This window comes from Antedon mediterranea, chromosome 6 (assembly GCF_964355755.1).
Source record: "Antedon mediterranea chromosome 6, ecAntMedi1.1, whole genome shotgun sequence".
NCBI classification, from domain to species: domain Eukaryota; kingdom Metazoa; phylum Echinodermata; class Crinoidea; order Comatulida; family Antedonidae; genus Antedon; species Antedon mediterranea.
Genome location: NC_092675.1, coordinates 26,730,910 through 26,757,516, shown reverse-complemented (window position 1 = coordinate 26,757,516; position 26,607 = coordinate 26,730,910). Strand labels below are relative to the sequence as shown.

The 26,607-nt window shown below is 34.5% G+C and overlaps 3 protein-coding genes across 8 annotated transcripts in view; 2 read left to right on the top strand and 1 right to left on the bottom strand.

Moving 5' to 3' along the window:
* The first annotated feature begins 655 nt into the window (after window positions 1-655).
* Window positions 656-5,250, top strand: LOC140051206 (E3 ubiquitin-protein ligase TRIM45-like). The gene is made up of 3 exons (XM_072096343.1): window positions 656-745; window positions 2,015-2,070; window positions 2,189-5,250. Exons 1-3 carry the CDS (start codon window positions 715-717, stop codon window positions 4,412-4,414), a joined length of 2,313 nt encoding a protein of 770 aa, XP_071952444.1. The 5' UTR covers window positions 656-714; the 3' UTR covers window positions 4,415-5,250.
* Window positions 5,251-6,900: 1,650 nt separating this feature from the next.
* LOC140052545 (cysteine-rich protein 2-like) lies at window positions 6,901-17,230 on the bottom strand. The gene is made up of 9 exons (XM_072098153.1): window positions 17,089-17,230; window positions 16,419-16,513; window positions 15,765-15,822; window positions 15,042-15,082; window positions 11,099-11,153; window positions 10,366-10,413; window positions 8,082-8,176; window positions 7,697-7,754; window positions 6,901-7,139 (listed from the first exon to the last, which is right to left on the bottom strand). The coding sequence occupies exons 1-9, from the start codon at window positions 17,126-17,128 to the stop codon at window positions 7,102-7,104; spliced, it is 528 nt and encodes a 175-aa protein (XP_071954254.1). The 5' UTR covers window positions 17,129-17,230; the 3' UTR covers window positions 6,901-7,101.
* A 770-nt stretch (window positions 17,231-18,000) lies between these two features.
* The window catches only part of LOC140050969 (uncharacterized), a 35,793-nt gene continuing 27,186 nt past the window's right edge, over window positions 18,001-26,607 (top strand). For 4 of the 6 annotated variants that reach the window (XM_072095997.1, XM_072095998.1, XM_072095995.1 and 1 more), the window contains exons 1-3: window positions 18,001-18,161; window positions 18,777-20,338; window positions 23,268-23,393. In XM_072095997.1, coding sequence (XP_071952098.1) covers window positions 18,822-20,338; window positions 23,268-23,393 — 1,643 coding nt within the window. In that variant the 5' untranslated portion in view covers window positions 18,001-18,161; window positions 18,777-18,821. Of the gene's footprint in view, window positions 18,166-18,776; window positions 20,339-23,267; window positions 23,394-26,607 lie in introns of all 6 variants that reach the window. The other 2 variants (XM_072095996.1, XM_072095999.1) reach the window with 2 other exon arrangements.

Here is a 26,607-nt window from a genome sequence, read left to right as displayed (position 1 = left end):
TCAGTACTGCTTTTTTAAAGTATGTGACCTGTTTCTTGACAAAATTATTGATTTTTTAGAAAGTATCCATCTTTCTACTCCTTTCTATATTTCACGGGTCTAGTCGTTAAAGATTTAGGCCTATTGTCCCCCAAAACATAATAAATTAAGATTAGGCCTAATGAAATCAGACGTTGAATAGGCTATTTGGAAAAGTTATTAAGCAGCTATTTACTTCCGTAGGAAAAAAAAAACAAAAAAAAATTATGATTTATTAACCAAAAACCATTATCAATTTGATTATATTTTGTTTCAAATAAATTTGTCATGTGAATATTTTTTTTAGATTCAATTGTTGGTCAAAGCTGTGAATAACCATAAATGTGACATTAAAATGGCATATCCAACAGCAACATTTAAACAAATTAGGTCTATCGGTGGCCGGTCATAAAGTTCAAAATTCGTTTCATTATTGTACTCTGGTAAAACCAGACAGCTAAAAATGAAGTGCTTCATCTTGATTTTGTTATAATACTATAAGTTTCAATAGACTCAGGATTCCTTTCATATGTTGATTCTATAAACTTGGCGGAACTAAGTTTTTCGGATTATTTTCTTTTTGTCAAAAAAACGAATCGCGTCCTCGACCGCATCGAGTGTTAGTTCAGGAGTCGCTGTTCTTGAATCAAGGTGTGTTTTTAACGGACGAACATTAACGTACCAATAGACCCATAAATGCTAAATTTACATCGGAATCTACATAAAGGTAAGTGCATCAAATTATAATGACTAATGCGCCATCTTTCAATTTTATGGCGAAGCTTAAACTGCATGTTGTATTTGTTTTTACCATTAAGCGACGCAACGTAATGCAATCTACGCAACAGCAAACTTGGTTCCCACTAGAACGTAACGCAAGGACGTAAACGCAACGCAAGCGTTTTAACCAATGCGAAGTTATCACAAGCGAATAAGCCATCGCTTGTGATTGGTAAATTCACTTGCGTTGCGTTACGTCCTTGTGTTGCGTCGCTAGTTGAAACCACGCTTAATAATTGTGTTTGCCCCGCCTGTGTAAAATCAAACCTGCGATGTTTGCAGCACTATTGCGACGTGGGTTCCCACTTGTGATTACGCAATACAACACTTTGCGTCGATACGTCGTTGCGTTGCGTTCTAGTGGGAACCACGCTTTAGTGTGACGCGTCCGTCCGTACGATGACATGGCATCGTCGGGAATTATTATATACTTTGTTGGCTCGATTTAATTTTTGTTAAAAACAATTATAGTATTTATTACTGTCCTTTATCCATTACCAAACTCAAACGCCTCGGCAGAATTTTAGAAAATCGAAAGCAATAGTAAATAGTAATACACAAGGTAAAGGTCAACAATTTTTTATTTGTACGATATATTTGTATCCGGTTGACCGATCCCCTCCCCACCCCTCTTCAAAATTCTGGATCCGCCACTGGAAACACTGATTTGCATCCCTGCGTCACAATATATTTGTAGAGAAGAGATTTATCTACATTTTCTGTCTGTTATCGAATTCTGCACAAAACAAAATATGTTACGGTACTCTATCCTTATTGAGTCAAACATATTTTCTTGTCATATTCAGACAATCGTTCCTATTGTGTAGGCCTAGTAGGGCCTACCCAGCCCTCGACGCGTATCTTATCCAATGAATGAGATTCCAATCTTGTGACCCATGCTCTATTTTTACTTTGAAAGGTTACGATTTCAATTGAACATTTTCTGTGTAGTAATTGTACAAGTACTTATTTAAATCGCAACGCATCAAATCGTTTAAAGAGTTTTATTCCATTTAAGTTTGTGTGCGCATTCCGTATCGTTCAAAGTCTTTGTATTTTGTTATCCAAGTACCTCTTTCACAATAAATGGTTTATCCGCCTTTTCTATTTAATTGTTAACGGAAGTTCAATAAAAGTCATGTAGCATACCTATTCGACTATTTGTTAACGATTTTACAGTATTATACAAATGAATGTATTGTTTTGTTCGTTTTAGGAGTTGTTTCTGAAGGAGGGGAAAAGATACATGAACCAGGCGTACCAATGTCAAAGGTCAGTAAAAAATAGTTTTTTAAAATGTCTTCGGCTATTGTTTATAGTATTCATCAAAATATGAACATTTATAAACAGTCCAAGTGGTATATTTACACATTAGTTTGTTATTTTGCAGATGACCATGGCAGGAATACAATCTATTCCAGCTAAACTTCAAACCATAGCTGGAATAGAAGAAAGGGCAATCCAGTGCGTCTTATGTCAAGACCGCTTCAGACAACCGAAGAGTCTGCCATGCTTCCATTCGTACTGCCTGGAATGTCTAGAACAGTGGGTTGGTAAGACGGGTAACTCATCGTGTCCAGTTTGTAGGGAACATTATCCCATCCCAGACGGTGGTCTTGAAGAAATAGAAGAAAACAGCTGCATTGTCAGTCTTTTAAGTATGGTAGCTGGTCTCGAGAAAGAAGAAGAAGCAAAGTGTGTCGTATGCGAACGAGATGCAGATTACAATTGCAAAGATTGCAAGGAGTTTCTGTGTTCTGGGTGCATGCAAATGCATCGTCGATTGCCTGTAACCAGTGACCATTTTTTACTGCCACTGGAGGAGTACAAACAGCAGCCGTCAAGAGAACGTCTCCTCGTTAAGCCTTCACCGTGCCCAACACATAAAACGCTTCCACTGAAGTTCTTCTGCGACTACTGCCGTGTTCCTGTCTGCACCGAATGTACAGTTGTCACACACAAGGGAGAAACTCACAGGCTGCGAAATATTGATGACGCCTTCGGTGAGTTCAGTTCAAAAGTAGTTGGGTTGAGGTCAAGATCGAAAGATTCCAGAGTTAATCTTGAAGATGCAATTGATCGACTTGCATCAATGAAGTTAAAACTGAAGAACGACCGTGGCCTCTGCTTAAAGAAGATCCAAGGACACGAAGACCACATGCATCACTTGGCTAAACAATGTGGTCAAATTCTGAAACAAAATTTGGAATCTACCTATACTACGAAAGATCGTGCAATAGACGCACAGGTGGAAGAGTTGGAATTAGCTTTAGTTAGGCTTACAAACATAATGGAGTTTACAGACACATTGGCAACTTGTCCAGACAAGGCAGCGGCATTGGTATCTAGTGAAGAAGCATCAAAACGACTCGAACACAAGACCAAGAACCTTCCTCCTCTCGAACCATACGAAAATGGGTTTTTAGATTTTGTACCAGACGAAGAACCGTTGACCACACTAAATAAAAAGAGTCTTGGTGTAATTGCTGCTTTCAGAGAAGAGTCTATGCAACTGCAAATCAAAGGCGCTAATGATCGGATCTATGTTACCCGAAGGCAGGCCTTCACTGTCACCGTCACAACGACCGATTTGGCGGGAGCTAAAAAAGTAACGGAAGGTGGAGCGAGGGTGCAAGCGGTTCTTAGGAATAAATCTGGAAAGACCGCTACGGTAACAATCACAGACAGAAGAGATGGAGAATATGATATCCGTGGTGAATGTGCTGACGAAGGAAACTGGATGTTGGAAGTTAACATTTACGGACGTCCCATCAAAGGGTCACCAGTTCTTATAACAGCAGAACAAGAAGGTATCGTTGGTACAGTTAACCTGTCGACACATTGGATCAATGCCACGTACAAAGTCAGAAGCATTATGGTTAACAAATTTGGTGATGTCTTGGCGTGCAATGACACCAATCAGATATTGGAATACGACAAAGCTGGAGGTTTCCGCAACAAGATCGACCTCACACAAGGCATACGTGTTTCGAATATAAGCCCGCTTAGAAGCCATGGTCTACTCGCAGTAGCTGACTTGAGTAACAAGGAGATTATAATTTGTAGTCCAGATGGAACACCGAAAAGATGGTTTGGAAAAGACGATCTTGTGTGGCCTCTTGGGACGGTTGTTGATGAAGCTAGTGGGTGTGCGTACGTTGTTGACAGAGATGCCCATTGCTTCGTAAAGTTCAGTCTTGATGGAAGACTTCTTGGACGTTTTGGATCTGAAGGAAGTGCCGTCGGTCATCTTAAGTACCCACGATACTGTGCCTTGACAAGAGAGAGCCATATAGTCATCACTGACTGGGGTAACCACAGAGTACAGCTGTTTGATAGTGAAGGCAACGTTCTAAAAGTCCTCGTGGAAGGCGGCCAGGGAGATGGCCGTGTATGGGGTCCAGAAGGTGTCGTTGTTGATCGTGATGGAAACGTAATCGTGGCAAGTACACATAAACTGCAGTTGTTTGATAGTCATGGCAAATTTGTGAAGAGGATCGATAAGCGTGAGGATGGTTTGAACTATCCCATGGGCTTGTCACTCATCCCGAATCGTATTCGACAGGTTACTGTTGCGAATTCTGGAAACAATACCTATAAATCGTTTAACTATTAACATTTTTATTCGATGCAATAACGAGCTTTCAAGTTTGTTAATAGTAAACACTAGTATGCTAGTTTGAAATAGAAATAAACAACTAGGCCTACTAGACCGACTCTTTACAGAATGTACGTGTATGTGAACCACAGCGCCCGAAAAACTTATGGCAGTTTAGAGAGTTCTCCGAAGTTTGGAGTGCGCCCTCTCTATCGTCACACATTTAAGTTTCTATACAGACAGAAACAGTTTGTTATGATGCAATGTTAGCGCGCTTTCAAGTCACGTGTGTTAATAGTAAACACTAGCATGCCAGTTTTCAAATAGACAACTATAGGCCTATACGTAATACAATCTACGGATTTGTTCCGTTGACATTATATAAGTCTACAAACAGTATCATTTATTTATTGTCATTCAAATTGTGGATCATTTTGATTGAATGCATAAGGTTGATTAATTTATTCAATTAACTACACATTAAGTATTTGATTATTATCGGCATTTTTGTAATATATCGCATTGAATTATTATATATTAATAATATTTAGTTTTAGTATCTATTTAGTTGCACAAAATAATAATTATTTTATAACTAATAATATCAATAACGATTTATTAATACGTTAAAATCACGGCCATTTCCAACGATTTAGTAAAATGTACATTAATTATATATAACGGTAAGCAGTATGTCTGTTACTTTAATTACATATTGAACGATAATAAAAAGAAGATCGCCTTATGTTAAAGACACTGGGAGAATCTATAAATAAGGAGGCATACTTTATCAGGGTAGGCCTACTTTACTTAATACTCTTAGAATTATAGTTAATAAAATGGTATAAAATGTATATTTATTCGGAATTTTATGTGTGTATACGTCATGTTATTGTCACTAAAGATGTTTAGATAATGATGTTAAGCTTGGTTCCCACTAGGACGAAAAGGCGTAATTTTACCAATCACAAGCAATAGATTAAGCGAACTGTCGCTTATCATTGTTCAACTCACTTCTTGCGTTGCACTTACGTCTTCTTCAAGCTTGGTTCCCACTAGAACGTAACGCAAGGACGTAAACGCAACGCAAGCGTTTTAACCAATGCGAAGTTATAGACAGTTAGCAATCACAAGCGAATAAGCCACTTGCGTTGCGTTACGTCCGTGTGTCGCGTCGCTAGTGGGAACTAGAGACGCAACACAAGGACTAACGCAACGTAAGTGAGTTGACTAATCACAAGCGATGGATTATTCGAACTGTCGCTTGTCATTGGTCAACATGCTTGCGCTGAGTTTACGTCCTAGTGGGAACCAAGCTTTAAGCGTAGTTCCCACTACAAGACAACTTTAACTAGGACGCAACGACGTATCGACGCAAAGTGCTGTATTGCATAATCACAAGTGGGAACCGACGACGCAACAATGCTGCAAACATAGCAGGTTTGATTTCACGCAGGAGTGGGTAAACACAATTATGGGAAGGGCATTTTCTTACGTTGCGTCGCTAGTGGGAACCAAGCATTAGGACCAGGCGCGCTTTACCCTGTGCGTGAATGGACTGCAGTTCACAAACAATACGAAGTAACCGTGCTGTTGCGATAGATCAAATGAGCACTATATAAATGGCTACTTGCACACTGAGACCGAATTAAAATCGTGAAAATAGATGTGATAATGATCTGCACTAAATCATTTCGGACTCCCTACGGAATGTACGTGTGTGAACAGCAGTGAAACCTTAACGCAGTCCGGAGTTCTCCGAAACTGAGCTCAGGGTGAAAGTAACTGTAAAAATGACAAGATAAATTTACCAAGCGACATAAAACGGGCTTGCATCTTCTCCTGCTGCTGCATGTGTGAAGCTATTTTAGATAAGTGTGGAGTGCGCCCTCTCTATCGTCACATATTTTGAGTTCCTTTGAAAATTATACTGACAGAAACACTTCTGTAAACGCGGGGGTCTGGGTTATCTCCCGCCCTGTAATTTCTGGCCCTCGAAATATTATAATAATGCAAGAATAAAGGGTCTTTCACACCTGCTCCGGCACGGCGCTGGCAAATCAAACGTCAATGTTTCGTTTTCACGTGGCTATACGTGCATATCTATTGGCGCATAGCGACGTGGACTGTAGTGAACCAAAACATTCATGAACCGTACCGAAGGACCCTTAAGCGTGGTTCCCACTAGGACGCAACGCAGCGACGTATCGAGCAAAGTGCTGTATTGTGTAATCACAAGTGCGAACCGACGACGCATCAGTGCTGAAAACATGTGTGATTTTACGCAGCCGGGCGCAAATACAATTATCACAAGGGCATTTTCTTTCGTTGCATAGATTGCGTTACGTTGCGTCGCTCTAGTGGGAACCAAGCTTTAACGCAAGATCGAAAAGAGACCGGAAATGGGGCGCGCGTACAAGTTAATTTATGATGAGAATAAGTTTGTATTAAACTTTTATATCAGTAAATGGACAACTATACATGAGTACAATAATACAATCAACGATTTTCTTTTCTTTTTTAATTTTGATAAATACCACTACTATTCTAAGTATCTACTACATAATCAAATTACAATGTAAGGCACATTAATATTTAAGAAATTACAATAAGCGTACTCTTCTTGGCGGTAAGAATCGGTTCCACGTCCCTACGCACTAGGTTTTTAAACGCTCTCAATTTCTCTACAAATATATTAGACCATTCTAATATTTGTGGCTTTCAGTTCCACCATGACCAAAACCTAAAAGATATAATCGTAAATAAATGATAGGAGGTTATAAAACGTTTGCAAAGCATTTGCCAAATACATGGATGTAAATATGTTTGTACAATAGGTCCACAATTTTAAAGTTATCGTCCTGAATTTGTTTTTCAAATAGCTTTACCATTAATATAGACTTGCCCCAGGTCTGTATTCATTGTCTCTTTTATTATTTATTTGTTTTTATTTCGATTTTTGTCTGAAAATACAACTCAAGAAGTATACGTATGAAACGCGATATGTGCCAAAATAGTTATCTTTTTACTAATATTAAAACAAAAATTAAAACTACCATTAATAGATCATTGCCTATATTGATGGAAAATCGATAAATTTATTACGGCAAAAAAACGCTTATTAAAATCAATTTGTTACGACAAAAAACGCTTATTAAAATCTTGAGTTATCTGTATAATATTCTTCAAGAACAGCTATAATATGATGGCAAAGAAACGGTATTTTTCACAATGATGATACAGTAGTAATGACGATAATTCTAAAAAAATAGCATTAGCATTATGCCACAGTGTACTAACCTCCTGGTCCAAACAGTGCCGCATAACACGGTTTATTACAGTATGGCTTTCCGTCGTGCTAAAAAAAATATACATAGAATATATAAGAGATGTGCAAACACTATTATGCGTCTATTATTAAAGCGTGGTTCCCATTAGTGACGCAACGTAACGTAACCTACGCAACGTAACGCAGCAACGTAAGAAAATGCCCTTCCAATAATTGTGTTATCCCCTGCGATGTTTGCAGCACTGCGTCGTCGGTTCCCACTTGTGATTACGCAATACGTTACGTTTCTAGTGGGAAAGGAACCACGCTTAAGAAGGAAACGTTTTCAACAAGACGTACGTAACATGAACAATGATATTATTAAATACCGGTACATAAACATAATAATAGTATTACCTCAGCATGTCCGCCAGATGAAAGTGTTTTCCGACATTTTTCGCATTTCAAACAAGGTCTGTGCCAGTCTTTACCAAGCGAGCTTACTTTCTCAGCTGAAAGTTTAAACAAGTACAAACTTGAATACATCTTTCAAATGTACAAAACATTGCTGGGGAAGTGACATAATGACATTAATTCAGTACAAGTCTATGGCTCATTTTAGAAACGTGTAAGCTATTGGATTTATATTTATTCAACAAAATTTACTGCTGTAACATGTCAGGAAACATCGCCCACGAAATGTATGATGTGGGTGTTTCTTTAGCAGGCGTAGCAAGATTACAGAGTTTACCATCACCGGGGGGGGGGGGGGGGCGCACACCATAACAAAACGCCGGTGTGTAAACTTCGGAGGTTTGCTAGCAATGTGAAAAGGGATATAAACGTTGCGCACCCTGAAACTACGAGCAAACATTTACAGTCTCGACTAAATATGTACATAATCTTTATGATAAAAGAGTATAGGTATATAGACTTTATAGTACTTAATAAGGTCGTTGAGATAAGAAGATAAGTTGATCTCTCCTGACTTTGAATCAAATGTATTGTTTGTTTTACCTCTGTCATAGGTATACCCCGATGCGTTAGGAACTATCACATTGTTAACACATAGGCTTAATTGTATGTGGATTCTTTCACTCGATAGAAATTCGACAACGGTGTTCGTTAATCAATTGCAATTCAAATCAGGATTAGGACTTCTTATCCTTTACCCTTCGTATTACGTAATTTTTAAGCCGATGTGTGAGTGAATTCATATTAGAAGATCTCTGCGTGATTTTTCAAACATTTTTCAAACATAGAATAAAAAATCGATTTATTTAGATTCTGCACGATGATCAAATTAAACATTATAATCTTTTCAAGCTAGGCCTGTATATAAAATTGTAGACCAACACCGCCAAAGATGCCAAATTGTAGATTTGATTTTTTAAGGATAAATGCATAAAGAAAATTACATTATGTATTGTGTGTGAAATTAAGAACACCTGTTGTATGATGGTGTTTGATATTCATTCTTCATTGAAAAGCAATTTATAATAATAATAATAATACTCGCAATAAAAATAATTTAACAACACGTCAGTTGATAAGATATAAATATGCATACATCAAAGTATTCCAATAGGCACCGAATAATAGATCACATATCAATCAATAATTTATGTGTAATGATTCTTGTTAAATCGCGCGTAAATATTATTATTATTTCGTATGGTATATTCCGGCTCTTGTGATTAAATAACCTTCTGCAACCAGGCATCCTACTATTTAAATGGAGTTTTCCTGTTATTGCAAAAAACAAAGTTTTTTTTAAAATAATGTGCATTAATGGTGATGATAAGTTTTATTTTAGGATTATCAAAATATTATGGAACTGTTACATTGCCATTATACATTAGACTTATTCTGTGGATTAAATTAACATATTATATGTTTACGTTATGTTTTCGAAAGGAGGTAATACATAAATGCAATTGAAAATAAAAGTGAATATTAACAACAAATCAAGTACAGCATCTCACTCAAGTTAAATGAATTTAAATTGATAAAATCAAGTTACAGTAGCCACTGCAATAGGCGATTGTTAAATGTTTACCAAAATTCTCGATATCTGGGAAACTAAAAGAATAATATGTTACGATATGGTTCAGTTGCTATAGCGTTGCTTTCTACCATAGATGAATGGAAAACAATTAATTTGTTTAAATCAAAAGCATTGTATCGTAGGCAAAAATGCGGAAGCGATAATAATGTATATCGTTGCTTAGTTTCAGTGACGTACATACTGCGTCACTCGTAAAAGAAAACAAAAAACCGGGACTGCAAACCGAGCTGTTTTGAAGTTCATCCACGCCTTAAAAAACCCAATACAATGACTAACTTTTTAACACAATTTAATATTTACAAAATCTGAATTGAATATAATATATATGAATTATTAATCTATAACTTCTACCATGCATGGAGTAAAGAATAATATTCTTTACTCCATGCTTCTACTAATTGATTATCTTATTATCTAGAAGATTACGGGGAAATAACCGAAACAAACATCCAGAAGGTCATTATAATGATGATTTTCCTACGTACAGACATTCAGGACCAGCAACTTGAATAAAGTTTCTACATCTGTGATGCCTACTCACTACCATACCTACCGTGTAAGCAGCACTGCTACCTGTTTATCTACGACGTAGACTACGTACAAGTGTAGCATACGTTTTAACGAAGAACTTACCGAAGTATACCTCTTTGTTGCACGATGGACACTTAGGCATGTTGAGTTCTTGAATTTAGTGTAAAGCTGATAGTGTTCGGTACTGGCACAGACACCCAAATGTAACAATCAACTATCTTGTCAGGTTTTAAATAATGTAACAATCAACTACTATCTTGTCAGGTTTTAAATAATGAGTTAGCCGGAGCGTCATACGACACATAACACGCCCATTTCCTTTATTTGTTATCGTAGCCGGGGGTACCACTACTTGCATATAAAATAAACGGGGGTGCAACAGCCACTCGATTACCGTACTGAATGCATTGAACCATGGAGAAATCTTATTTCTCCATGATTGAACCAAATATCCAGTGTAAACGGAACAACTATAGATGATTGGTGGGCCGATAATCTTTAGTGTTAAAATATTAGTGCCAACAAACGATGTTGACGGTTTGGAACATAATTATATAGTAAATGATTGTATTGTTATATTACAGTATCGTAACAGACAACAGCACCAACTTTCATGATTTACAAATTCCATCATGCCCGGCCGTTGAAGATGAATTTATTAATAAAAAATACAATTGGCCGCGTAGCATGCACAGAGAAGAAATAAAGTTACATGGTCGTTGATCCTGTCGCAGTTCTAATGCGTGATTTGTACCGAATTGCACTGTGCTCTAAAAAGACGACAGGAAGAAGGCTACGCCAGAGTGGGCGCCACCAGAAGTGTAATCTATCACACCAAAGATGAGTCGACTGACACTATCTTTTCTAAATCCGTGAGTTGTATAAGCCGGCTATATATTAATTATCATTGACTAAATCACAACTACAGTTAACTATCGTAAAGGCTGTTTTGGACTTGCTTTTCTATGTTGAAAAGAAACATCTTACAAAAATGTCCACCCATCCCCCCACACCCCGCATGATTTATTTTGTTTATTGAGGCATGTTGAGTTCTTACGTTAGCGTATGTGAAGTTGATACTTGGTAGTTTCAGTACTGGTATAGAAACCCAAATGTAACAATCAAGTACCTCATGGGGTTTTAAATTCAAAGTACAATAGATAGCCGCCGCGATCGCGTCATTTCAGCCATAGTGACACGTCCATTTCTTTATTTCCGCCAAGGTATTTAATCGATTGCGTGTGTCTGTTCAGTTACTCACTCAAGATCTTTACCAAAATTAAATATACAGATAGATATGTGAAAACTCCATTACATTTTTTAGGCCATACGGACCACGGCCCCAATTCTGGACCACTTTTTAATATTATTTTAGACCTGTAGTGTTAAAAGATAGGAGAGAATTTTCAAAAGCCGGCGATCAGTCTTAAAGTAACAAGTAAACTGAACTACATTTTCTCGAGAACTACTTGTACAAAAAGCTTTGTGTACAAGAGGCAAGAGTTATAATTTGTGATTTGTAATGTTAAAAGACAATTTGATTTAATGTACAGGTTTTTTTTATACGAGTAGTAAAACCTATTTCTTTTAAAATTCACCCGTTTGTTTTTGGCGTTGCTGTTCTATTATTGTTAGTTAATAATAATAATAATAATATTTATTCGGTCATCAATGTAAAAAATAACCAGGAAAGGCAAATTCACATACTCAGTTGAAAGGCAAATTCACATATATAAAAACATCGTTGTAGTGAGATTAGCCTAATTACACACACAGCATTAGGACACAAAAAAAATATATAAATATATTTTTTTCCGGTGAAATCTTATGTAGGAGAATTTTACAGTAGGCGAAGGATGCATTCTCGGAGTTTGTTGTGTTAGGGCCATCAGTGGCATTGATGATCCATACTAATTACTGCTTCTTTAGAATGTACAATAATTTTTGTGGATTAAGGATACTACTAAAACCTTGAAATTGCCTTGCGCTTTAACCAATCATGCTCATAAAATTGATTTTATAAAAATAGAATTCAAAACAAATTATATATTTAAAAAAAACACAATACATCGTTAGTATCAGTATTATTCATTTAATAAAGGCAATTTACAGTAACAAAACATACCTAGAAAAGATTAAACTTTTTTAATTCAATATCAATTTCTATACACATTTTAAAACGTGAAATATATTATATTTTGATAAGATGAATGTTTTCGCGAAACTGTATTAGGCCTGCTTTACAATTATTATTATTATTGGATATTAAACAAAAAGAACATTAAGTTAAAAAATAAAACCAAACGAAAATGTTAATTAAATACGAAAAAACAGAATACACTTATAGATTATTCATAAAATAAACACAATTAGGCCTATTTTCAATATCGGAAAAAGCTATAAAATAATATAATAAAAAGCTTGATAGAATGACCATCGGAGAGATTTAGTTTAGGCCTAACATCGAGTCATATCACTTCGCCTGATTATCAATGCAGTTTTCGTATATGCGTTCTAGTGGGAACCACGCTTAACATTATTACGACTTTTGTACATCCGAATAGAAACCATGGATGATATTGGGCACAAACAAATTTCAATTTAGGCCTATCTACAATGTGACGATGTTCTTGGTAAAAAAAAAGCGCATTCCAAATTTATTAAAATATTGTAGGAATCGTGTAAAGCTTGGTTCCCACTAGCGACGCAACGCAATAAAATTCCCTTCCGATAATTGCGTTTTCTCCCGCCTGCTTGAAATCAAACCTGCGATGTTTGCGTCGTTGATTCCCACTTGTGATTACGCAATACAGCACATTACGTCGTAGAGTTGCGTCGCTAGTGGAAACCACGTTTAACTGATGGCCTTTCATAATATCTTGTGAAGTTTTAAAGATTTTGTTAGGACTCAAAAAACGCAACGCGGTGAGTTGACCAAACAAGTCAAGCTTAGCTTATAATGAAGTTTTTTAAGAAAGAAACTTATGTTATGTAAGAGACATGAGAACGTGTCGTTAATTCATATTTAATAAAACCATGGAGAAAAACACAACTAAAATTAACAAAAGCTATAAAACAATAAACTTCAACAATTGGTATAAAAGTTATAAAACGTGGAATATATATCACACACAATACAAAATATAATTATGAATATCTTAAGCGGTATGGTAAGATTGTACCATTAGTATCATAAATTGTTTTTTAACAAAAGAAATGTTTAAAAAAAGGGAATTGACATTTCAATTGAAATTATTATCAAAACGTGTTGTTACCCTAATAATACTGTATTTACACAATAAAAACTAGGCCTTACCCTAGGATTTATAAAATACATTAAAAAATGTATTGAATACTTAAAATACATTTAATAATGTAATAGTTAAAACAATACTTAAATTACATTAAATAAATATAATACAGTCAACAATGTAATAATGTTTAAAAAAAAATGTTATAGAGTCACTCATCACATAGATACAATAAAATAAAATGTATTCCTATATGATTAAAAATATATACTGTATATAGTTTTTGGAATGAAATTGTAAAAACTAACAGTACAGTACACTTATTTTGTTTCCACTAAAACCTGTTATAAGTTCTAGGACAACTATCGACAGACTACTACTAGGTACTACTGTACTAATTGTGCTAAAGTTGTCTGATTGTTCAAAATATTTCAATGGCAACATGTTAGGCTTGTTTAAAAATATAGCACCATAACAAAATAATACAATTAAAGTATGTAACAAATTTTTGAAAAGTCATACAATATTACAGTCAGGTTTTATCAAGAAAACACGAACAATATATAACATTATTTCATGTAAAAAAATTGTGGTTTTTCATTAAAGTCAAGGCAATTTAATAATCAAGGTTTATTATTAAAGATAGTGATGTCTACTAAAGCAATCATTTATGAAAACTTTGGTGAACATGGATAAATTAAACAGCTACAGTATCAGGCTAGGCCAACATGGCTATGGCAGCATTTAAAAACTTTCTTAAAATACAATCACCCTGTTACATCAAGCCTAGGCCTACTTGACTAAGAACGACATTTCTGAACCAACTAGAACAGCTTTATCAATTTCTAATAATTCTGATAAAACCTAAGCGTACAACACAGGTTAGGTAAACAAAATGGAGAGGATAGGGGCTGGGGCTGCACCCGGCTAGCTCTTCATTTTAGACAAATTTTAGGCCCTGGCAACCCCCCACCCCCCTCCCCGTATTACAAAATGCTGGATCTACTGTACCAAGGTAAAATAACAGCATTCATCAAGCTAAAGCTCTGTCTACACTATCAAACTAGTTTGACAAAAAAATGTGATGTGCTCAAATATGGTAGTGATATGACATCATCATGTCCATATATGGGCACATCACATTTTTTGTCACATAAAGTTTGATAGTGTAGACAGAGCTTAACACAATTATTAGTAGTACATCAAAATAGATGAAAGCAAATTGGAATGATTCTAATTATTTTCTATACAGCAGGGATTACTAATATAACAATTTGGTTAGTCGACAAATATTCCATTCTGTTAGCACAATAAGCTGAATACTACTAACCACAACAAAATTTGTAACACGTTTTTTTAGTCATAGATCATAGGTCATGCTTCCAAAAAGGTCAAATGAGCATATAATCTACAGCCAGTAGTCCACCACTGTCCTACTTATCACATTGGACGTGGAAAAGTTAAATCAAATTCTGATTATGATAGATTAAAATGAGATGGAATTCAACTGCCATTTGTTTATTTGACCAATTCATATCCATGGCTTTCTGTTCCTCCATGACCGAAACCTTAAACAAATTAAGAATAATATTAAATTATTGTTTGACATCAATATAAATGCCATGTGTAATAAATAAATACAGCTGAGTAGATTCATAGTGTAGACAGAGCAAGCTACAGTCTAGTAGGCATATTGATTGAACCCCAAAACAACATAGAGGGCAGTATGTATATATTATTTAATATCTGTAATAGAATCTGAAAATGGTGTGGTAAATATAACGTTTAATAAATTTAAAAACAATGTCCTTCCAATTAAAGTAAAATAGGTCTGTATTTCAACTAGCCTAGTGGTACAGCCGAGTTTGGTAGTATTTAATAAAAAATTAATAATAAAATCATCTAATTTTCTTATAGGTGCATTACCAATTTATCATATTAAAATTATCATTTGTCAGATGTTTTGCATCTTTACATAAGAATATTTAGTAATTCTTGGGTGGGTATCGAACCGACGACCTCTAGGTCACTAGACTGGCGTCCATACCTCTAGACCACCGAGCTTGCGCTGATGGCTAGGGCTACACTATCAAACTTTATGTGAAAAAAAAATGTGATGTGCTCATATATATGGACTTGATGTCATTTCACTACCATATTTGGGTATATCACGTTGCACATCACACTTTTCATCAAACTAGATTGATAGTGTAAACAGAGGTTATGTAGAATCAACTAAAAAAAATATACCTTTTGGTCCAAACAAAGCTGAGTAACAAGGCATGTTGCAATATGGCTTCCCATCATGCTACAGTTAATAAAAAGATTTAACAATACATAACTTAGATATCTGCAATAATCATAACACAAATAACAGAGATTAATATTATATACCAAATCTGATAATAATTATTTGCCTCAGTTTGTGTACATTTTACCAATATCGTACATATTTCTGAAAAAATATATCTTTTGTTTGTTTATGAGCTATTAAATGTTGTTTTGTACAACCATACTTCCATTCAAGGGTCTTGTTTGATTTCATTTCACAATGCTTTTAAAAGCTACTAAAGTTTATAACCACAATAAAACTTTATAGGAAACCATTGGCTCAGTTTTCAGATAGTACCGGTAATGGTAGAAAGTTAAATTGTTTGTGACAAAGAAAACAAAATACATGTACTTTTCATGAAATAAAAACTAGTGTTTTAATCACATCAAGTTTGATGAGTGAGACCATAGAGGACGTATTAAATACCTCCATGGTGAGACTGAGCTTTAGTTTAAAAATGGTACTACATACAGGAAACCGCACCCTCTGGCTACTAGTTTGGATTTTATTGACTTTAATAAAAAAAAGGCATAAAAAAGATGATATGTTTGAGAGAGAAGTGTAGGACTCACCTCTGCATGCTGACCCGAGTTGAGCACTTTATTGCATCTGGCACACCGTAAACAACCTCGGTGCCAATCTTTTCCAAGAGATGTTTTTTTCTCAGCTAAAAAAAATTTAATAAAATAATTACATTTATAAATAATTAAACCTCACCTTTAATTAAGTAGTGCTTTTCTGTATAATATACAATTTTTAAAAATGTTTAATATAGTTTATAATATACTAACTTTATAAAATAATTATGGCAAATAAAGTTATTAATTACTGCAGAAACAAAGTAGTAGAATAATCGGGTCTATAAAAGGCAAATCATAAATAAATGAGGTTCAGAAGAAGTCCAGTAGACCGACACAGTTGATTAGAACACACTTTTGTTTTCAGATGAAATATTTCTCAGTTGGCAAAAAGTTTTTGATTATAATAGGCCTAGGCTAGGCTATATGCTTGCTACATTTATCCACACTTTTAGGCAAGGCTGCTACCACATTGAACTGCAAATCAACACATATAAACTGACCCATTTTATGGGTGCATTCCAATACCCTTGAAGTGAGGAACCGTTCATTGTAATTAATCAACTGTAACAATCACAAAAGAGGAGGGTGAACCCTACATTTTAGAATGCCAACCAAACCAACAGTGGTGCCTATTTAAAACTAACTTTAACAACTTACTCACCAAAATAAACGGGCTTTTGACACATGGGGCAGTTGGGCATTGTAAACAAGACCTTAATTACAGTAATAACAGAATAAAAACGCCTTAAATCAGTTTTTTTCTCGTCTTAGACTTATGTGTACCACAAGACTGTCCAAAAGAAAACAACAACAAACCAGGGTGGTCGAGAGAGACGCGTGTTTTTTTTATGATCAAGCGCCAATATTTTATCTAGCGCCCTCTATAATTATTTTAGTTTCTTTACTTTTTTCATCGTGTACCATTTGGTTGGGTCCACACGTCACGTAGGCACCATCGGTACGACGTGAAAAAAAAGGGTAAAAACAAGAAAAGAAAATTATAGAACTATTATAGGATCGGAAACAACAATTAATAATTTTGGAGAAAACAAAAAATAAACGTTTGATGTGTTAATCAAGTACAAATACGGGAAACACAAATGACAAAAGGAGATTCTAACTTAAGGAAAACTAAGCATTGTGTTATATAATTTTAAAGGATTTTGTAGAAAGATTTTTAATTTTAAATGTTTGTTAATTTTCATGATTCAATTTGTTTTAGATTGCGTAAATGTAATTTTATCATATAATGTCATGAACACAAAACATGCTAGGATGTGTCATTTTCAAGTCAGTGAATTTGATAAGAAACACAATTTATTGGCTTTGATATTTATTTAATATGCGATGCCGTAGGCTTGTAAATGTATTATAACAGTATATTTCTTTTTTGGTGACTTAGCAAGAGATCTACAAAAACCATGCTGCTAAAAAAAGCCAAAGACACCTTCAGATCTTTCTAAAAATCCTTGAAAAAACGTACCTACACCTACTTTTCCCAAAATTGAGGGCGCTATATGATATTTTTATTTTCTATTCACACACTACGTACGATTTTATTGGTTTTTGTTGGGGGACAAAAGAAATGTTTCAGTCAACCACCAGAAGAGCTGCTGCTACGAAGTGTGTTTAATGTTTATTTCGTAAAAAAAAAGACTATCCAGTTAATTTGTGAAAAAGATTTCTTCAAGTTAATCTGAGTCTTATCGGATCGACCATCTTTAATATTTAATTGTACGTAAGTTGACGTCGGAAGTTCATTAATCATCCTTGTTGTTTACTACACTTCTTCCCGACATCCGCCTTCTGGAGTTTTTAGTTTCGATAGCCTCTAGCTAAGACTACTATAGAGGAATAGGCCTAGGTTAGTAGGGGTAGCTAGGATCAGGCCTACACCAGCTAGCAAACCAATACCTAAGCCCACTTATACTTACCTCCTGGTCTAGCCCTATAACAACTTTTAATATATAAAAACTTAGGTTTAAGCCGGGCCTAGTAGGGCCTATATAGGCCTAGGCTATACCCAGCCTTTAAATTAATTAATTTATTATTTTTAATATTTTCTATTTATTATGTATGTAAATCTGTGCATTGTTTATTTGTAGGCATTTACAGTACAAACAAACAAATTTGTTTTTAAACAAATCCTTGACCGGAGTCGAGGTTCCTAGTCTCAATATTTTTTGATAGTCCTAGCCAGGCATAGCCCTAGCCCTATTTATTATTACGCTTGATTGTTGACTCATTGACTTAAATAAAGTAAATTTTTATACAATTTCAAACAAAAAGACTCAAGATGCTAGCAGTCAGAATGTGTTTCAATAATACAGTATTCTTTTGTTTTTCTAGGTTATCCAAGTAAAACTGGATCCTCAGTTAAATTTTGCTAAGAAGATGTCTGGTCGCACAAAGCCAAAAAAGAAGGGATTCCTATCAAAGTTTCCTTCTTTTCGTAAAAAAAAGTCCTCGTCTGCGTCTTCCATTTCCCCCGATAAAGATGCCAACGCTAATCCGCAGCCCATTCAAACCCAGACATTTCCTCCTCCTCCCGACTTTGCAACCGATAATAACGATACATTTACCGAACCATCTCAGAATCTGAACATTGATGAGACAAGAGTGGATAACCCTAATTTCAAGGTTGCGCCAGTTGCGTTAACCACAAGTACAACGTCACAATCAGCAAAACGTCCAAATGCTATGGATGAGTATGAAATTGGGTCAAGCGCTAAGAGGATGAATAGCAAGAGTGAAGATGCGGACTGTACCATTATTGTGAATACGTCCGTACATAGTCCTTCAAAACCAGCAAGTACAAATCAAGCCTTAAAATCAGCGTTCTTTGGTGTTACACCTTCCAATGTTGAAACAAAACCGAACGGTGACGTTTGTAGTCAGTCAACTAACAAAATCGCGGACTTACCAATCGGCAGTCAAATGCAAACAGCCACCACATCCGTAAAAAAGGTTGATCGCTCTGCCAAAACAGATGACAATGAAAATCCATGGCAACATAAAAGTGATACTGGAAATGATGGTAAAAATAAAAATGATGTATGGCTATCAAAGGGCAATAATCCGTGGGCAAAATTGCCTTCCCCAACAGGTACTCAAAATTCAGAAAAAAAAGAATCCAGTGAAGCGCCATTACAGAACGATACATTTGTTCTTGATAAATCAGTACTCAATACAACAAATAAAAATGCCACTGCTTTCAAAAAAGATTTATGTAACACCAACAACATTTACCTACTGGATAGAGAAAAACACGATAATAGAATAAGATTGACTTACACGGGCAATACAACAAGTAGTACGTTTACAGGTAACGCAGATGCTGGCTTACCTACAACCTGCGAAGCTATGAAAAACACTGATTTGAACGATGAGGAAATTGAATTAGAGAAAGCTTCTACAGGAAATTCGGCTCAACAACAAGCGAATGACAAACCAAAAGCTGATTCACATCGTTTGATATCCACAGGCAGTCAGGACGCACTCGTTGAGAACTCTCCGCGTGTTAGTAACATCCAGGGTAGGCATGATTCACGAAGCCAATCTGATTCAAGTCCCAGGAACGTGTCACGTTTAAATGGTACAACCTCTCAGCCAATACAGTCCACCCCTACTAAGCAAATGCCGCTGTCTACAGTACGACATCCACAGCTTAGTGCTGTTAAGGGTCGGTTTTACTCAAATTCTGTCGACTCGGCAGAGTTGGATTCAATAGCGTCCGATGACCTTATGTGTGATTCCCGATTTATAGATGACGAAGTAATGGGATTTGATGAGGAGTCGTTTCTTAGTGATTTGGCAGATGGGCCCAAGAACTCAATTTTACAAACAAGACTTTCACGTAATGGTAGAATTCGATCACAGAGTCTCGAGGCTTCTTCAAAGCATGATGAAAAGTGAGTATTTTTTTAAAATCTTGAAATATTTGCCTGCCTACAGTATTGGGTAAAACATTTTAACCACCAGTACAGTTGAAACAAACAGAATCCCCTTTGCCATATTGTTACAAAATATTACCTAGTATCAGTCAGTAATGTGTCCCTGGTGTCCCCAGTACAGGAGTGTTCCCTGAGAAATGATTGGCCATAGTGTTGTTAAAAACATACATGACCTGTTGTTAAAACCAGAAGTTTTCCTTTACTAGTGGTGTACTATGTATAAGGAAGGTTTCTACTGGAGCTGGTTGGTGTCACAAAGTTAAGGGTGGGTGGGTAAAAACGATTATCAGTAGGCCTAAGGTTTTCTTGGATGGGTGATGTGCTGCCTGTATAATGAGGCTGCATGAAACGCCTATAAAGTTAAGTAAGTGTGGGTTTCCCTCTTCTCAGCAGAATTGCATCCCTTTTATAAGTCATTTTGCTTTTATTTTGTGGTATTTAGAGTTATTAATGGATACATATATTAAAATTGCTGTGTCAGTGTTTATGTAATCACTGGTCTAATCTGATACAAAAATAGATGCTGACAAGTTGTTTTGAACTGCAATTGGTAATGAATCATTCATAATGTAATGATTCAAAGAGTATTTGCATTGCATTAAATACCAGTAACTTCAGTCTTTAATATTATTCTTATTTTTAGAGTTGAATGTTAAATAAAAAACATGGGATTTTTTGTTTTTGATAACACAACAGTCATGCAAATTAATCTAGAAATTAGTGCTTAACTGCAACTGCTCCTAATTATTTTTTTTCAATTTGTTATGAATTGAAATAAATTTAATGTTCTTCATACCAATATTACTATCAGTGGCAGAAATACAAGTTTTTAGAGGTTTATTTCTAAATTTGGGCGTGGAAAATAATGAGGGGGTTGCAGAGGCCGGTTCTTTTGTTGCCAATGTTTTCATTTTTGTCTCGCTCTGTGAATCTTTGTTTTGTGTGTGAATACACTTTGAAATGAAAAATTTTAATCAAACAGCTATTTTGGATGTCAAGGTTCAAAAGTATTTTTTGCTAATAATTTATCAATACAGTTGTTGTCCAAACGTCCTCCTTTCTTTGCTTAATCTTGTAACAGAATACACTTTTTTATCAAGGCGGAAGCTATGTCGTTGCCCTTCTTTTTTCCACGATAGAATGCACTGTCAAATCACCAATTTTTAATAAAATTTCAAAGAAGCAATGAATTGACCAACAAAATATTATTAAAATGATAATGAAATGGAGATAAATTGTGACATTTTTTATTTAATTTACACTGTACAGTAGTCCTTGGTGAAAAATTAAATTGAGTTTGCATTGCTCACACAATTGAATTAATGAAAAATTAAGTTTACTTGGTAGTGTAAATAAAACTACAGACTTCAACTGTAGGTTTATTAAATTACTCTTATCTTAAATTTTAATTATTTAAACATATTGTTAGTCCAATCATCCCAAATGGGGGAGGAGTGGCTGACCCATTGTCTCAAGTCCACACAGTGATCGAGACATTTGTGATGAAATGATTAGTAAAAATTAAAAATAAAAAATTGATGAAAAATGAATAAATAATAAATAAATTTGTACTATAACACTTGAATACATTTAACATTTGTCCCTTGTGCATTATTCTTGCACCAAGTTGCCATAGACATGCTCTGTTTGAATGCGAACATTAAAACCTCCGTAAAAATAATTTGATAATATGCAAATTTGATCTAGCTTAAAGTACGTAAGCAGCTGCTGTTACACCATTAGGCATGTTGTTGTCTAGCTAGAATTCTAGGCCAAGCTTGTCAAATCCTTAGTGTATCTTGCTAACAAGGTACCCCTAACAAGGTACCCCTGGTGGAGAGGGCTTGTCTCTCATGTACCGATGTAATCAGATGTACTACCTAGGTGTCGGGACTGCATGCTAGGAGCATTCAGTATGGCTATGTATGTATTGCATTTTGCGTTATTTCAAAGTGTATGATGGCCACAGAAGGATCGCCATATGGTTTTAGTAAGCTGCGGTTTTAAACGATGTGCTTTGTTGTGATGACTGCATTTATAATTATACTATTTTGATGTTCGATTTATGTACTATATAGCAACGTATCCTTTTCTGTTTTAGAAAATGCATTTCATTTTTCTATTAAAATACTGTATGATGATTATTTCATAAGTCAATCAAATCCACAAGAATTTTTGTCAGCTATTTTAATACTGTTATATATTGTGGTATCATCACTATCAAATAGCATGGATTTGTTTTTTCGATTGTTTATTTTATAACTACAGTTATGCTTGCTCAGTGTTTATCGCTTTATGAAATCCATGGTTTATAATTTTACCAGTACATTATATAAGATTATAATTGTAAAATAATGATAAAAAGTAAACTAATTCAATTGTGGAAACTTTAAGTTTTTAATACAGAAAAAAATGTTACATATTTAATGTGTTTGATATTTTATTCTTTTATTCAACAAATTTATTCATTCATTCAACAAATTTGTTTCCAAATAGTTTCCAAGAAACGTGACAAAAGTGAAAGACATTAATATTTTGAGACGTTAGATACTGCTAAAACAGTCTTTCTCTATTTTAATCAAGATATATATTTCAATAAACTTTCCAATAAACATACAGTAGTAAATTAATTTTCATAAACATTAATGATATCCGTGGAGCAAAAAATGAATTGTTAAATTGGTTATAGCATAATAATGAAATTAACAATTAAACACATTTACAAACAAAAGAAAAATAATTAAATTTTATCAACATTCATTAGAAAATAAAGAATTTTACAAATAAACATACAATTTGAACTCAAAATGTAAAAAATATGACAAATGATCAAACTTAAGTTGTCCTCTTCCTTCCTTTTTTTTGATGTTTATGTTTTCCTTTTTAGGGTCATAGACTCCCGAAGGCTTCGGAGTATCACCATGGGAGCTTCACCGCCCTCTAAAGTTTATGACTCAACACCCAATGGTAAAATTCTTGAAGAACCACAGCATATGACCAACTTCAATGAAAGGTAAAAAAAGTGAATGAAAACACTAAAAAAAGTTACTACTCTGTACATTTGGTAGTTTTTTCATCACATAACCCTTCAATTGCATTTTCCTTCAATTCTCTACTAAAAATATTAACCACTAATATAAAAAAATTAAATCTTTATTAATGCACTCCTTTCTTCAATTCCAATCATCTTCTTCTTTAGAAGCAAACTTCATGGTTGAAGGCTACTGCTCCACTGGCTATAGCTGAGCAATTCCACTTTTTTTTTTGCATTACTTTGTGTGGTGCATATAAAATTAAACACTTAATGTACAATCCCTTTCGCCTAGTCTCTGAGAGATCTGCATCCATCGCTATCACGATCCTGAACAACTTCCTAGGTGGCAAAATAAAGGGACGAGACAGACATTTACCCCACCACAGTCCTTCAGGTGTCCAGTGAGCAATGTCAAAGACAGGGGTCTCTGTGAATCACTTTGCATTTTGCATATGTACCTATATACCAATTTACTATACCATTATAAGCATTCAATTTTCCACACATTAAAAAAAGGAAAACAATTGATATAAAAAGAGTACGGGTAGACCTATTGTAATTTTAAAACTACAGTATTTTGATCTATTTTCAATTAAAAAGAAATAATTTCCGCATTTGACTCTTGTCTGAAAAGATAGGATTTGTCACGATTGAACTAAAATGGAAGGGTGAAAGACAGAGCCTTATTGTCATTGGAATCGACTTCATTAAACATTTCTATGCCTTCAACAATCCCTCTGTGTATTATAAACCTGAATATAGACCTACAGTATTTCAGACACTGATTGAATAACAATAGATGGTATTTAGAAATTCAATGAGATGCATCTAATTCTATTGTGTAGACTGTTGATTACTGACCGGTTTTAAGTTCATCTGGATGAAGAATAACAAAAACAAACAATTGTTGGATTGTTGATAAATTAACAATTGCTTAGATTTAAATATCTCGCATTCCTTTTTTATGTTATTTTACTTGTTTAATATAACAATACAGTTCATTCTTTAATAATTGTTTGATTTACAGTATATTCTTATACTGTACATGTTAACAAGCCAATATTCAAGATTGTTCCTCCTGTCCCCATGGTTTTTTATACAGCTAAATGCATTGGCGTATACTGTGTTGTTTAGTTTAGAGTTCAATTTATGCCTTAAAGACAAAATAGTGAAAATTGTGGGCTAATAATATAGTACTACTGAATACCCTTTCAGATTTTAAATTGCTTAGAAAAACTTTTTGCTAGAACTGTTATGACAGTGGTAGTACTTACAGTATATCTTGTCCTCAAAATAACTGCAGAGAATTCAGCATTAAAAGAAAATCAATAATTGGTACAGTAGCAACTGTATACTTTTCGTTACCTTGTTTGCAGACTTCAATACAACACAAAACAACGCAATTAAAGTCAATAATATGTACACTAGGGCCACTTGTTAAAATACAAAGAGCAGTGCATCACAATATGAATAAATAATGATGTTAATGTTATTAAATACATAACATTTTAACGTGACAATAGTATCCCATTATCAATAAAATTACTATGCAAAGTCTATAGTATCAATAATAATCACTGTAGGCCTATGAACAAAGGTTGATTTTTGTGGCCCTAAAAAAGTAGTCCATGATTGTGTGTGTAAATAATATTAAAGTAATGTATGTGATAGTCTGGGTTCCAGACGAAGTTTTGTCTTAATAATTATTAGTAAAAAGATAAATATTTTGGCACATATGGCGTTTCATATGTACTGTATACTACTTGAGATTGGATGTATTTTCAGACAAGAAATAAAACCAAATAAATAAAAAAAAGGACAATGAATACAGACTTGGGGCAAGTGTGTATTTATCTTCCTGTTTTTTTTTCTTTTTTTCAAAACCAATTTGACACTATTTCAGTAACAACTGTATATTTTTATTTTGTTTGTTCTACATTTTCACAACATTACTACTGTAAACAATTTAATTACTGTACCTGCTGTGTATGATACTAGTTTTCCAATTCACATTTTTGTTGACCAGATAACATTCAAATATTTATCAAACATATTGTAATATTCGCAAAAATGTGCATATTTATAGTAGCTGTATAGATTACAGGAGCTTTACATGTAAATTTACTGTGTGGTCATAGTATTCCACTATGACAGTATTACCCAGTACTCTTTTTCACAACTGTCAAATCAATATGTTTCATACTGCCCTGGTTACCAAATTTACTATAAATACAACTTGCCTAACACTGTCACCGATTTCAATACACAGTACCTGCACAGTTGTGAGAATTTACACTCTCAATGTGTGAAAATCATTCTTTAACTTAACGCACTAGTATAAACAGTGATTTTAACTTTTAAAAATCTCTTAACACCATTAGTGTCATATCGTTGTGTATGCAATAAATCCTATTAAAAGATGTCATGTTTTGATTATCACAGCTTGTTCACTTTGGTGTAGTCAACAAGAAAGATAAATATACAACGTTTAATTGAAAACAAACAGTGGCTATTAGAACGTATTTAATTCCATTAGGCGTTTATAGTATATTACCCAGTATAGCAAATAAAATTTGGAATAATCCAATCTTGTGTCTTCCTAACTCTGTGTTCAGTACAGCTAGAACCCCATTAGCAGGACACAGAATAGTATAGTGAATAGGGATCTTGTGTTTTTATTGTCCCTGGTTCGTTTCATGGGTGGGTCTCCCCAAAATTGGTGTCCCCTGAATCGTATCCGTGTCACAAAAGGGGTATATTATTTTACAAAATGAGACAGCTAAAACATTACAAGTTAAAATTGATTAGTCATACGATGTTTTAATGTTCTAAACTTGTGATTTCCCCATTACCTACTGTAATGGAGGACTACAATACAGTACCTGAAAATCAAAAACAGTATTATAAAATACTGTACCATATAATATAGAATTTCATTTTTATTTTTTCGTAACACTAACACTAACAGTTAACATTGTAAATTTTATTTAAAATACTGTGTCTTTTAAATTTTCTGTTCATCACCATGATGCAGTACTACTACAGTTCAGTACATGAACAAAACTAATTGAATAAATACTGTGTATTACAATAAAAAGATTACTATTATTAATCATTGACATTAAATTATGAATTGAATATTAGTATTATTAAACATGATTATATGACGGTCAAGAAACACATTTGACATGAT

Coding starts and splice junctions, on each gene's coding strand:
- LOC140051206 (XM_072096343.1), top strand. CDS start 715: ATGCTAAATTTACATCGGAATCTACATAAAG. Junction 746..2,014: donor ACATCGGAATCTACATAAAG/GTAAGTGCATCA, acceptor TGTTCGTTTTAG/GAGTTGTTTCTGAAGGAGGG. Junction 2,071..2,188: donor CAGGCGTACCAATGTCAAAG/GTCAGTAAAAAA, acceptor GTTATTTTGCAG/ATGACCATGGCAGGAATACA.
- LOC140052545 (XM_072098153.1), bottom strand. CDS start 17,128: ATGCCCAACTGCCCCATGTGTCAAAAGCCCGTTTATTTTG. Junction 11,154..15,041: donor AAAGCCATGGATATGAATTG/GTCAAATAAACA, acceptor ATTAATATATAG/CCGGCTTATACAACTCACGG. Junction 7,140..7,696: donor GGCACTGTTTGGACCAGGAG/GTTAGTACACTG, acceptor TATATCTTTTAG/GTTTTGGTCATGGTGGAACT.